Genomic DNA, 12,042 nt, shown 5'->3' with positions numbered 1-12,042 from the left:
CAGCCCCTGAGGGGCACTAATTAAAGAGCTGCTTTCCTTAATGAATTCTCTGTGTCTTGCAGGCATTACCACAGCATGGAGGTCTTCACCCACTATGATCTACTGAACCTCAATGGAACCAAGGTAGCTGAAGGACACAAAGCCAGCTTCTGTCTGGAAGACACCGAATGTGAAGCAGGTATGCCTGTTCCCTTATTCTCTATGGTATAAGAAAAACCCCACAGAGCCCGTGTGTTGAGGCTGCCAGACCTCAGCTTCTTTCTTACTTACAAAGTCTGCATGTTCTCGTTCCCATTAAGCAAGAAATCCCCAAACTTGCCTCTGGGTGATGACACAGGAGAGGTGGCAGCTCCTCCCATGTGTTACTGGTGCCTCCATTGCAATACAAGACATAAAGCAGCATTGAACTGTCTCATCCAAAACCATGTGCCTGTAGCTCTCATTGCTGCCCACGGGAGCTAGAGAACAACCCGCCCTTCCCCTGACACAGCCTGAGAACCCAACACTGTGCTTTCAACTCCCTCAGATGTGCAAAAACAGTACGAATGTGCCAATTTTGGCGAACAAGGGATCACTGTTGGCTGCTGGGATGTGTACCGACACGACATCGACTGCCAATGGATCGACATCACCGACGTCCCACCAGGAGATTACCTCTTCCAGGTATGGGGAAAGAGGTTTTTTATTCAGTAGGATGTCAGGAATGTCAGTCTTAAGTAACCCACGTGCAGCCAACGTTGGGTAGTCCTCCATAGTCCATGTGCAGCTAATGCCAGTGACACAGATGGGTGACATGGGATGCAATGCGCTCTCTTGGACAAAGCTCTGAGGTTGTTTGTAAGCAATGCTTGCTTTGCTTGGGGATGGATGAAATGCTATTTTCTTGGGGTGTTTGCAGGAGGAGTTCTGTGCCTGCTTTGTGCAAGGGGAAGGAGGTGGGGGGAATTCTTTGGTTCTAAAAACAGCCCAGAGCTGCAGAGGAGTGAAGGGAGGAGGCATTATTTTGGTCTTCACTGCTATGGTGTGAAATGGAGAGGTGTTTGAGGGTATATTTTGGTGCGTGGGCAAAGGTGTGATCTTGATCTGGTTTTAATTAAGGAGCCTCTGCCTGCTTTCCTCATGAGTTCCAGTCACAGACTCATTAAAGTTGGAAAAGGCCATTAAGATCATCCGGTCCAACCATGATTACACCACAATGAAAAAGCTCGATTCCCTCCCAGCCTGATCCCAGACTCTCACATCCATTCACCTCCAATTAACTCCATCCTATGTTTCTCCATCACTCCTCAGGTCGTCATCAACCCCAACTATGAAGTGGCTGAATCTGATTACTCCAACAATGTGATGAAATGCCGGAGTCGGTACGACGGGCAGCGGATCTGGATGTACAACTGCCACACAGGTGAGAGAACAGCAGAGCCCAACTGGCTCCAATTTGCCTTAAAAACCATCAGATCCATTTGAAAATGGAATGAAGTTGCAGGCTAGGCTGAACCGTTTTTTAACATGGAAAGTAACCCAACAGCAGCTGCCTGTCAACTTCCAAATAAAGCCCATGGCAAAGCCAGTTTCCATGGTTGGCTGAAGTTCCTCAAGGAATGTTTTTACTGTTTTTTTTTTTTTATTAGTTTGTTGCTTTTCTGAAGAAAATACTCATCTCACATTACAGCTTATGACCTAGTTCGAAAAGCCAAACCCGCTCCAGTTGGACAAAGAGCACCGAAGTGCTGGATGAGCTCTGCAGCTGAGCTTGAAAATACTTTTACTTAAAAATGCGTTTAGCTTTTGTCTCCAAACTAGCAAGAAGTGAGGACAGGGCCCCATTTAAGAGCAAAACAGACCCCCCCCCTTACCCTCATCCTCAAGGAGACCATTTACCAGTCCTGATAAAGATCAGCAGAAAACAGGACAGGTTGTAGCCAAGTCTCCCAAACACATCGATTAGACCCAAGACTCTTTGGCTGTTCCAATTATGGCAAGGCTTAATTAATGTTTAAATTAATTAGCCATGAACTACCCTGCTCTTCTAGTGCCTGCTTTGAGGCCCCGTACGCTGTAGCACCTTGCTCTGGTTGTGCAGCGCCTCGACTGCACGACACGTTGACCTCTTCTCTTGGCCTGACCCCTGTGTTCTCTGGGCTCACCAGGTGGCTCCTTCAGCGACGAAACGGAACAGAAGTTTGATCACTTCAGCGGACTCACAAATAACAAAGTGTCCACCCGATAGAGCAGCACTGCCTCCCATCCCACTATTTAAGAAGCGAGGCTTCCCGCTGCGGTGATTTCCCCAACCACTGCGCCAAGACAAAAAAAAAAAAAAAAAAAAAATCAAGCAAGCAATCAAACTCTAAATTAGCAAGGTAAATTATTTTCTAAAGCTGCCTTCCTTCCCAGTGTAAACGCTTGGACCACCTCTTGTAAATCCCATCCCCGCTGCTGAGGGTGTTGGGAGCAGGCTTTCAAACTCTACTGGGCTCCAACCTTCCCCCACCATCTTGCAGGATCATCTTTGTGTGTGTACACAGCTCCGGGCTGCAGTGAGCACAGTTTGCCTTTGGTTGGGTATCAACAACCTCAATGGGTCTTTACCATTCATTTTCTTCCAATTTTGGTACTTCTAAGCTTGAGCTGAAGCACCACTGACGCATACTCTTCCATTTGTGATGATGCTTGTCCTCAGCACTGCTGCCACTGCTCCATTTTAGCAAAGAAACACAGGAAAGAAAAACAACATCGAAGCGTTCTTTCTGAGCAGAACAGTCTAAAGCATAATTTAATACTGCAGCCAAACTCTTGCATTCAACAACCAACTCCCAGAACCAACGGAGCAGCAAATGCAGAACTCTGCCTGCACATGCAGCAGAGCTCCAGCACCACCCAGAAGCCGTGATGAGTCCACAGGATTGATGCTTCCCACTGCACAGTCAGCAATTCGCCCAGCAGCCCCTACGTCCATCTACACGTCACCTTCTAAGCTGGATATTCACTCTTTTAAAGGATGAATTCAGTTAAGGCATTGTATCCCTGCACCTTACAGAGGTAACTTCGTGGCTTGCATCGTTGGGGATGAGCTGACCGCCTAAGTTGGCTCTGAGGATTTCTTTTTTTTTACACTTAGTCAGTTCACAATGGTGCTAAGTGTGCTCCTCTGTTTGTTTGAGGACACACGTTGCTACAGATTTTCCAACACAGCTACTTGAATAAAATGTTTCACCCAGAAAAAAAAATATATATATTATATATGTTTTTTAAATCCTACTTTTTATTTTCTACTCCCCGTCAGCTTAGGGCTTCGTTCACAATTCCTGGTACTGAAGTTTCCTCCTCCCTCTGTGTTTGTACAGAAGGCTTCTACACGCAGCTAGAACTAATGGAATAATGCCAATTAACCATCTCAATCCACAGGGATCAACCCACAAGCCTACCTCACAGGGATGTTGTGAGGCTCGACAATTCTTGCTAAGGCCTATTGGAGTATTTCTTACATCCAAGATGTTGACACAGAGGAGAGGTTTTCAGCCTACTTCAAGTTGGAAAAAGTCCATTTTGTTCTCAAGATGCAGGACAGTGCAGCTAAAGCAGAGCCTGGGGGATGCTCTATTGCTGCTGCTGCAACTCGAGGTGTCTCTTGGAGCATCCCTTGCCATTGGGCTCTGTGCAAGTTGAGCTACTGTTGAGTTCTGGTTTGCTTCTCCTAATGAACAAATAACTTTGCTTTCTAACAGAACAACACAGGCAGGCTTCTTTTAAGTGAGGAAAAAACCCTGAACCTCAATGCCTGTCACTACTGGGGGATATTTTAACAACAACATGACAACAGAGTAAACACTGAACAGAGTTTTTGACTCCTACAGATGCTCTGCTCCGCCTGGATGTTGGCCAGTGAGATGCCCTTCCCTCACCCTGGTGCACTCCTAACAATTCCTAGTGGGCTTTAACACAAAGTAACGCTTCCTTACGTGCTGCAGAGAGTACAGATGCTTTGGAACAGAGCAGGGCACGGTGTTCTCCAGCACAAAGAGCAACCTGCAGGGCTCTGGAGCTCAACATCTCATTCAACTTTTTCTCTTCTCAACTCAGAAAGCAAAGAGAACGTCCCCATGGCAACTCACTGTTCTGCATGCAGTTTAATATCACAGCCACGCTCATCTACACATGGTTTTTTTTCAGTGGAGATGGTTCACTCCTCCTGGTCCAAACCTTCTGGCAGGAGCCCTTCAGGGCCAGAGCTGCACTGCTGCTGGTGCTTCAGCCCCAGGGCTCGGGTCACCAACCTTCTTGCCACCACCGTGTCAGTCTGGGGTCTCTCTTTGGCAAGGTGAAGGAGTTCTGGGTGAAAAAGGGTGAAAATGGTGAAGCTGAAGGTTAGTCAGGAGCAGTCTTATGGCTTAAGTGCAGGACACAAGAGCAGGTGTCTATTTTCTATATGTCATCCTTTGGGGTGAGCATTACTGTGAGCAAACCATCCCACCCGTACAGAGCAAGTTGTTGGTTCTTTGGGAAAGGCTTTCCTTCAGATTTTGTACAATAGTTTTTGTGCAACAGTGACAACATTTAGATATGAAGAAGCTCTGGTCCTCTAGTGGTCTGTGATGGTTGGAGCTGATGGTCTTAGTGGTCTCTTCCAACCTCAATGATTCTATGAGGATGGGTTGCTTGACTTGATCTTAGAGGTCATTTCCAACCCTAATGTATGTTTAAGGTTCTGTGATAGGGAACCCTGCACAATTGGCTTTCAGGAACACTGCAGCTCCAGTCCCTTCTCTGAGAACAAAATAAGGGCACAATCCAACCCCCGGGGCCACACAGAGAGAGATTTCATCTCAGTACCAGCTCACCAAAACCAACAGCCTCCATCCTCAAAAAGCACCAAAGGAAAAATACCTGTTTTTTTTGTTTGTTTGTTTGTTTTTTGTTTTAACAATTAAATCTATCAGATGCTTTAGGAAAAAACTGGCCAGGAGGGAGCAGTGAGCTCCACTTCCTAGCACACGTCTGGCTTGCTACAGTTTCATCCTCAATAAAGCAATACACCAGAACCTTACCAAGTCCAAACTAACCTGGATTTGGCTGCTATCTGATCATTTATCAGCAACTGTTTGCAACTTATTACCCAGTTAGCCAAGTGGGCTTTTGCTTGCTTTTTCAGAAATGTTATTCCTAAAGGCAGCCTAGCAGCAGCTTAAGGGAAAAGGGGCAGGCTCAGAGCATCACAGCTTGGACAATGGAACTGCCAATCTTTCTTTAAAAAGCTGTTAATAATTAAAAAAAAAAAAAAGAAAAGAAAGAGACACTGTCAGCTAATTGAGATCCAAACCTGCATTTGGAAATAAATGGCACTTGAAGTGAGTGCAAGGTTTGTATGTGGATGGAGCTGATAACCTGATTCCCACTCCTGCCAGCAGGGTACATATGGAGAATTTGAATGAGAACAGGTGAGAAGTGTGAAAGCAAACCACTTCTTTCACATTTAATCGAGCTCAGGAACTTCTACCTGTGACAGTGTCCCTTTGAATCATTCATACTGACATCTGTTTCAATGCAGTGACTACAGCTGTCCCTTCATCAGTCTCTCTGCTACAAGATTCATGGCATTTCTTTACTGTGGCAAGTATACCTGATTACAGTATGATTTTAAAAGGCAATCAACTAAATAAACCAATGTTAATGGCTAAGCTTAACCATTTCCTCTTCACCTGATACTGAATAAAATTATGCCAACCACAAAATAACTGCTCTGGGGTTTGTCTTTAATTGTGCAGAGTAGGGCAGAGCTTTTGGGGCAAATGTTTGACATATTCCCATTCACCTGTGCCCCCATTTGCAGCTATTTTGGCTGTCAGAGCAACAAGCAGCATTAGTGGCATAGGAAGATGTAATGTAACAGGTTGGGTGCAAATACTGCCCTGCCATAGCCAATAAAGAATACTGCTATCCAGTAAGTAGTTCCCCATTTACAGTGTCACTGTGAGACTGACCACCCAGGACACAGAACAGGCAACTAAAAAAAAATAGTAATTAAGATAGATATATATATTTTTTTCATCTTACTTGGTCGCTGAAGTGCCTTAATTTTAGACTGCTTTGTTGCATGGATCAGTGGTCGGATCTTCAGTGAAGGGTAACGCCGCCCCAGGGCTTGAGATGCTTCAAAGAACAGAGGACAAAGTCAGCAGGAGGGGAATGGTGGTAGCTTTCATCACACACAACCCAGCCCATGCTACCACAGTGCTGCACAACCCATGAGCTGCTGAAGGCCAACTCATCTCAGGGCTCACCTCCACCTTACATCGCCCATTCCTTGGGCAGGAAGAGCTCTAAGGAAACATAAATTCTAAAGACCACTCTGATAATTAGGAACAAATCCCAAGAACAGAGTGTGAGTGTTCAGGCTGTGAATGGTGATGGGTTGGTGGTTGGACTTGAGGATGGTGGAAGTCTTTTCCAACCTTAACGATTCTATGGGCACGGTGGGGAGGAGCTGACAGCTGACTTAATGATCTTAGAAGTCATTTGTGACCTTAATGATCTATTCTATAAAGCACTGCCATGGGTTGCCCAGAGGGATGGTGGATGCCCTGTCCCTGGGGACACCCAAGGTCAGGCTGGATGGGGCTCTGAGCACTTGTAGATGCTCCTGTTCATTGCAGGGGAGTCAGACCAGATGGCCTTTACAGGTCCTCCCAAACTCAAGCCACTCCACAATAAAAAGTGAAACAACAAAACCATTTCCTGCAATGCACAGCTCACTATGCAACAGTGATAATTACCCAAGCCAATTAAAAAAACCTGTTCATCTTGCAAAGCAGAGCTACCACACTACACGCCTTACAGATACTCAAGTTTGATGTGCAAAGAAGCAAAGTGTGGGGAAGCAGAACTTGTGCCCAGGAGCCCCACAGCTCCCCACCTGCAGACTGGCTGGAGAAGATCCCCAGGGCGTGCGTGTCGTCCACCCATTGGATTTTGAAGCCACTCTCACTACAATGAAAAAAAAAAAACAATAGAAGAGTATTGGTTAACAGGAAGAAAAAGCCACACATGTAAAATCCACAGCCATGTTGAGTTTCCAAGAATTTGGTGTTGCCATCTGAGCACTGCTCCCATTTCACAAAGAGGGGAAAGGATCAGAACTAAACCCAGTCACAGTCTGTGACTCCCCCAAGGACTCTTTTTCCCCTAAAGAAGCTCTTGGCCAACAAGCAGCCTCTATTTCATGGGCTGTCCTGCAATAGTGCCATGCACACAGTGCCCTATAAGCACTACCCGAGCGCTCAGCCACTTGCAATGAAAAGCAGAACTCGTTTGCAGAGTGGTTTGCAAAGCTCTGAATGAAGAGACCAAAGCAGAAATCTATTTAGTAAAGTGTCAGTGGAAAATGCGAGCTGGGAGTGAGGAGATCAAAGATTTTCCCTGCAGCAGGGGAAATAAAAACCATGATCGAGCGCTCAAATTAGATCTGTCAATTTGCAGCTCAGTTCCACTCTCGCAGCAAAGGGAAGGGAAAACATCTAAGAGGAAACGCTGATAGCAGACAGCAGCTCATTTAGAATGCAAACAATGCTTTTCAGCACAGGGATGAGCACTCCCAATGAATCCAGCCCCCATGGAGAGCTGTATGAGCCCACTGATCAGAACCTTGCTCTGATCCCACTGCTAACCCAGTGTCACCCCTCCAGCTCCCTATGTTTACATAATACATCTTATCTCATGCAGCAGGATTGGGCCCTTTATTTTCTTTTTGCAAGCATTTATGTAAGTGTCAATTCCAACACAGGCACTGGGACCTGAGAGCTAAGAGGCTCCTATGGAGCAGGTAGAAGCTCCCAATGAAGCCAGAACAGCACAAATAACCCTGCAGGTAGGCAGCATTGTGCTTGACAGAGCCTCAAAGAACGCTTCCAGTCACAAACTGCAGGAAAACATCCTTCAAAGCACAGAGCATAAGGAGTAAGAGCACAGAGATGAGGGTAAAATCCAGCACAGCATCATCACACCCTGTTGTGCACTCAGCTCTGAATACTGCTTGCTTCATGCCCCTCCAAAAGGCACTCACTGGAAATCTGAGAACACTTCCATCAGGTGCTCCGTTTTCAGTGATGGGGAGAAGTCGTAGATTTCGGTTATGTGCCCAAAATCCCCCTCGTGGACCTGCGTGTCACCATAGCTGGAATAATCCAGCGTGATCCTCTCGATGCTGATGTCCTTCACGGTGAGATGACCCACAATCTGGGAACAGTACAGAAAAAAAAAAAAGAGTTATCATCACAGCAAAGACTCACAGACCAAGAAGATGGTGGTGGAACCACCAGGGCAATGTTCCTATCAAGTGCTCCCAGTGCTGAGCATCCTGACCCAATGCAACACCCAAATACAGACAACACGCTGCAGGTAACGGACTGAGAGCTCACGCTGGGCACCCATCAGATGGGACTTCATGGCCAACAGCCATCCTGCAGGGTCCCACCAACCCACGGAGGGTCCAAGAGGCTGAGCAGACAACTACAGAGCCCGACACCGATGTCTCCCTTTGGGGACAACCCCTGAACACCCTCTTAACCCCAAAGTAACACAAAGGCAGTGCCCCATGGCATGCATTACCTCCTGCAGGAGCTCTGCAGTGCAGTCATCCTCGAAGGCGAGCTCCCGGCTCTGGGTGGCCACGTTCTCCTCTTTGTTCCCTTTGGACAACCGCAGCTCATGCTGTAAAGCATCAGCCAAGCCCATGGGCTCCCTGGTCTCATCCTTGACCACGGGCACATCCACCCCGTGCTCCTCCTGCTCACTAGGACCCAATGGGCCAGCACCACCAATGGGCTCAGACACAAGCATGGCCTCACCACGTGCTTCCAATGGGGTCTGGTGTTGGGTGGGCTCTTTTTGGGCATCGCTGCAGTTCTCCCGATCTTCACTTTCTGGTCCAGAGGGACCCTCGCCCAGCTCCAGCACTGGGTTTACCACATCCTCACCTTGCAGTGAGACGCTCCCACTGCTCTCCAGGCTCATGGCACAGCTCCTCTCTTGGTTTTCCAGCACCAACGTGGCATCAGAGCAGCGCTCCCCCAATAGGTGGGAGCTCTTGCTGGACCCCGGAACATCATTATTGTGGCTCTTTTGGTCTTGGCACGGAGTCTTGCTGCCTTCTGGTCCAACGGCGTTGTCACAGCTCTTGTTCTGCTCTTCTGGCTCAGCTGGGTTTTCATTGGGTGTGGAAGAGAGGGAATCTGAACAGTCCTTATCCTGACTGTGCTGCCCAGAGGAACCTTGGCTGCTCTCTAAGAAGGGGCCATCAGTGCAGCGTGGAGGACGGTCGCCATTTGTGCCATCGTTGCTTCTTCCTGACTCCTCTCCAGCCTCGTGCTGCTCATCAAGCACCAAACAGACACCACCGATGGCTGCGTTGGGTTCAGGGCTGCCTTCAGCCTCCCCCTCGAGTGCAGCTTTGGGGCAGATCTCCCCTTCTCGCGCCCCATCGGCGCCCACCTCCTGTTCCCCCCATTCCGCCTTCTTACGCATCGCCTTGGGGACATACAGGGCTTTATCAGGCTTCCTCCGGGGCGGCCTCTTGATCCTGCCTGACCCCACACAGGCTCGGGATGTGTCCCCATGCCCATCCCCGCCGTGCCTCAGCCGGGCCCCCCGTGATCCACGGCCCCACGGCTGCGTGGGTCGGGGCGGCCGCGGTGCGGAGGCAGCTGGGTTTTGCTCACTGGTCTCACTGGGAATCCTGGGGGCAGAAAACAGCGAGGTGTGAGCAGGAGAAGCACAACGTGTGCAGAACAGGGGGAAATGCAGGAGCTGTGTGTTGGCCAAAGCACTGAGGCTTTGTTTTTCATTATGTTTAATAGGTCAACACGGGTTCATGCCTGAATTCTGCTGGGATCTTCTGTGTTCTCCTGTTAGGACAGGAGACAGAGTACAGCCTACTCTGTGATACATTAACATTCCAACCTGACCCATTCAGAATAAGGAATAGCAGATACCCAGCATAGCAACTTACCAACCAAAGGACACAATTATTCCCTCAGCTCACCTCTGTCCTGACACAAAAGTATAAGGTTACACGGAAATGCTTTTTTTCCATCATTAGTGATGCTGCATCCCATCATTTATAGAGCTCCTTAGGGCAGTAAGCACTGCTATTCTTAACTCTAACAAGTTCTTTGCTATGAGAGTGGTGAGGTGCTGGAACAGCTGCCCAGAGAGGCTGTGGATGCCCCGTCCATCCCTGGAGGTGTTCAAGGCCAGGCTGGATGGAGCCCTGGGCTGATATTAAATGTGGAGGTTGGTGGCCCTGCCTGCAGTGGGGGGTTGGAGCTTCATGATCCTTGAAGTCCCTTCCAACTTCAGCCACTCTATGCTCCCTGCTCCCTTAATGCTATGAATAACAGAGGCCATGCTTCAGAGGTGGAATAACAACCCCAGAGCCCCACAAACCATCACAAACCTCACGGCTGAGTGGCAGATGACCGTCCTCCTCCTCCATCCTTCCCCAACCGAAAAGCTGCTCAGCAAATCCACGTTCTCCACAGTCCTGTGGATCAAGTAGCGGAGGCGGCTGGACAGGGGGGGGAACAGGAGCACCCTGGGAAGGCAGAGGAAGGAAAGGGAGAAGAATGCAGCAAGTATTTATTGGCTCTTATTCCCCAAGTCACTCCAGGTGTTGGGCTTTAGATCTGTGCCTTAAAGCCTTCCTGGCATTAAGGAGCCCAAAGGCTCCATCCAGACGTGTTCTGTCCAGAACCAGGACTCTCATCTCTGCCCTCATCCCATGAAGCTGCAACTTCTTCTTCCAGCCTGAATGCACCGCAGAAGCCAGCAGCTAAAATATGAATGGTTGAACCAACCCTGTGCTGGATGCACGGCACTCAGGTGGGTTTTCTGTTATGGTTTATTCCATTTCACAGCTGCCTTGGTGCCACCTCTGGCAAACATTCAAAAGAAGCAATCAAACAAACGCTGAAGGTCACTGGCAGCTGATGGGATCTCTGAACAAAGCAACCCCATCCCAGCTGACCCCCCCCCCCCCCATTTTGGGCCATTTCAGGGCTGTCAGACATCAGGAATGAGATCTAACTCAAAGTTTGGACAGAGCAAAACGATGCAGCAAACACACGGCCAGGAAGGATGGGAGCACGGCGCCCAACTCCACAGCCAGGCTGCAAAAGCTACCAGTGCTCCCAGCAGCGCCGTGGGGCCGACGCAGAACAGAGCCCTGACATTTTGACGCCCCTACCTGTGGTGCTGCCCCTGCAGCATGAATTGCTCCAGCTCCTCCGCGATCCTCCCCACGAACTCATCTTCGTTGGGAGAGAGAAAAACGCCGTCCATAGGGCGCAGCGCCAGGGTGGCACCGGGGGGCGGGGGGGGGCCTGGGAGTGGGACAGGGACATTGAGGACGGCTGCACGCACCCCCTGCAAACCCGCACCCCTGCAAACCCCCAACCCCGTGCATCCGAGGCCTCTGCAAACCCCGCTGCGCCTCCACGCCACGTGCAAACCGCTGCACCCCAACCCTTCGCCCCGCACCCCCAGCACCACGTGCTGCTGCACCCCGCTCTGCTCCCTGCGCACCCCCAGCACCCTGCGCACCCCAACCCTTCCCTCCGCGCACCCAGCACGGCGTGCAAGCCTGCTGCTGCACCCCACCCCCCTGACACCCCTATGGGGTGAGGCGAGGTTATGAGCACCCCTATAACCTGTCACCCCCCAAATACCTCCGGCCCCTCCGATCTCTCCCCGCAGCCGCCCCCTCCGCAGCGCCAGCACCCGTCCCGGCCCCTTCCGTCGGGCACCGCCCCCCCCTTCCCCCCAACCCCCCCCTCGTCCTCCCCTTCGCCCCGCAGGAAGCGGCGGCCACGTGTGCGGAAACCGCGGGGACGCGCAGCCGTGCACGTGGGCGGGGGGAGGGGTTGCACCGCCCGGGGGGGGGGGTCCTTTCCTTCTTTCCCCCTCCGCCCCCCCATAGCATGAGCGAATTTGCGATAGGATCCAAGCGAACGGCGGCGATGTTGCCGCGGCAGCCAATGAGTCGCGCTGATT

General features: G+C 50.0%; 2 protein-coding genes across 2 annotated transcripts in view; one reads left to right on the top strand and one right to left on the bottom strand.

Moving 5' to 3' along the window:
• Positions 1–3,335, top strand: part of LOXL2 (lysyl oxidase like 2) — a 34,924-nt gene extending 31,589 nt beyond the window's left edge. The window contains exons 11-14 of the mRNA XM_031608038.2: positions 63–178; positions 527–663; positions 1,291–1,402; positions 2,148–3,335. Coding sequence (XP_031463898.2) covers positions 63–178; positions 527–663; positions 1,291–1,402; positions 2,148–2,227 — 445 coding nt within the window. The 3' untranslated portion in view covers positions 2,228–3,335. The remainder of the gene's footprint in view (positions 1–62; positions 179–526; positions 664–1,290; positions 1,403–2,147) is intronic.
• Positions 3,336–4,112: 777 nt separating this feature from the next.
• Positions 4,113–11,805, bottom strand: R3HCC1 (R3H domain and coiled-coil containing 1). The gene is made up of 8 exons (XM_031608050.2): positions 11,718–11,805; positions 11,237–11,372; positions 10,448–10,585; positions 8,602–9,727; positions 8,057–8,229; positions 6,911–6,981; positions 6,052–6,147; positions 4,113–4,329 (listed from the first exon to the last, which is right to left on the bottom strand). The coding sequence occupies exons 2-8, from the start codon at positions 11,329–11,331 to the stop codon at positions 4,181–4,183; spliced, it is 1,848 nt and encodes a 615-aa protein (XP_031463910.2). The 5' UTR covers positions 11,332–11,372; positions 11,718–11,805; the 3' UTR covers positions 4,113–4,180.
• Between the last annotated feature and the right edge of the window lie 237 nt (positions 11,806–12,042).

Source organism: Phasianus colchicus, chromosome 27 (genome assembly GCF_987193195.1).
Source record: "Phasianus colchicus chromosome 27, bPhaCol1.hap1.1, whole genome shotgun sequence".
Taxonomy (NCBI): domain Eukaryota; kingdom Metazoa; phylum Chordata; class Aves; order Galliformes; family Phasianidae; genus Phasianus; species Phasianus colchicus.
This window is presented reverse-complemented; position numbering and strand designations above follow the sequence as displayed.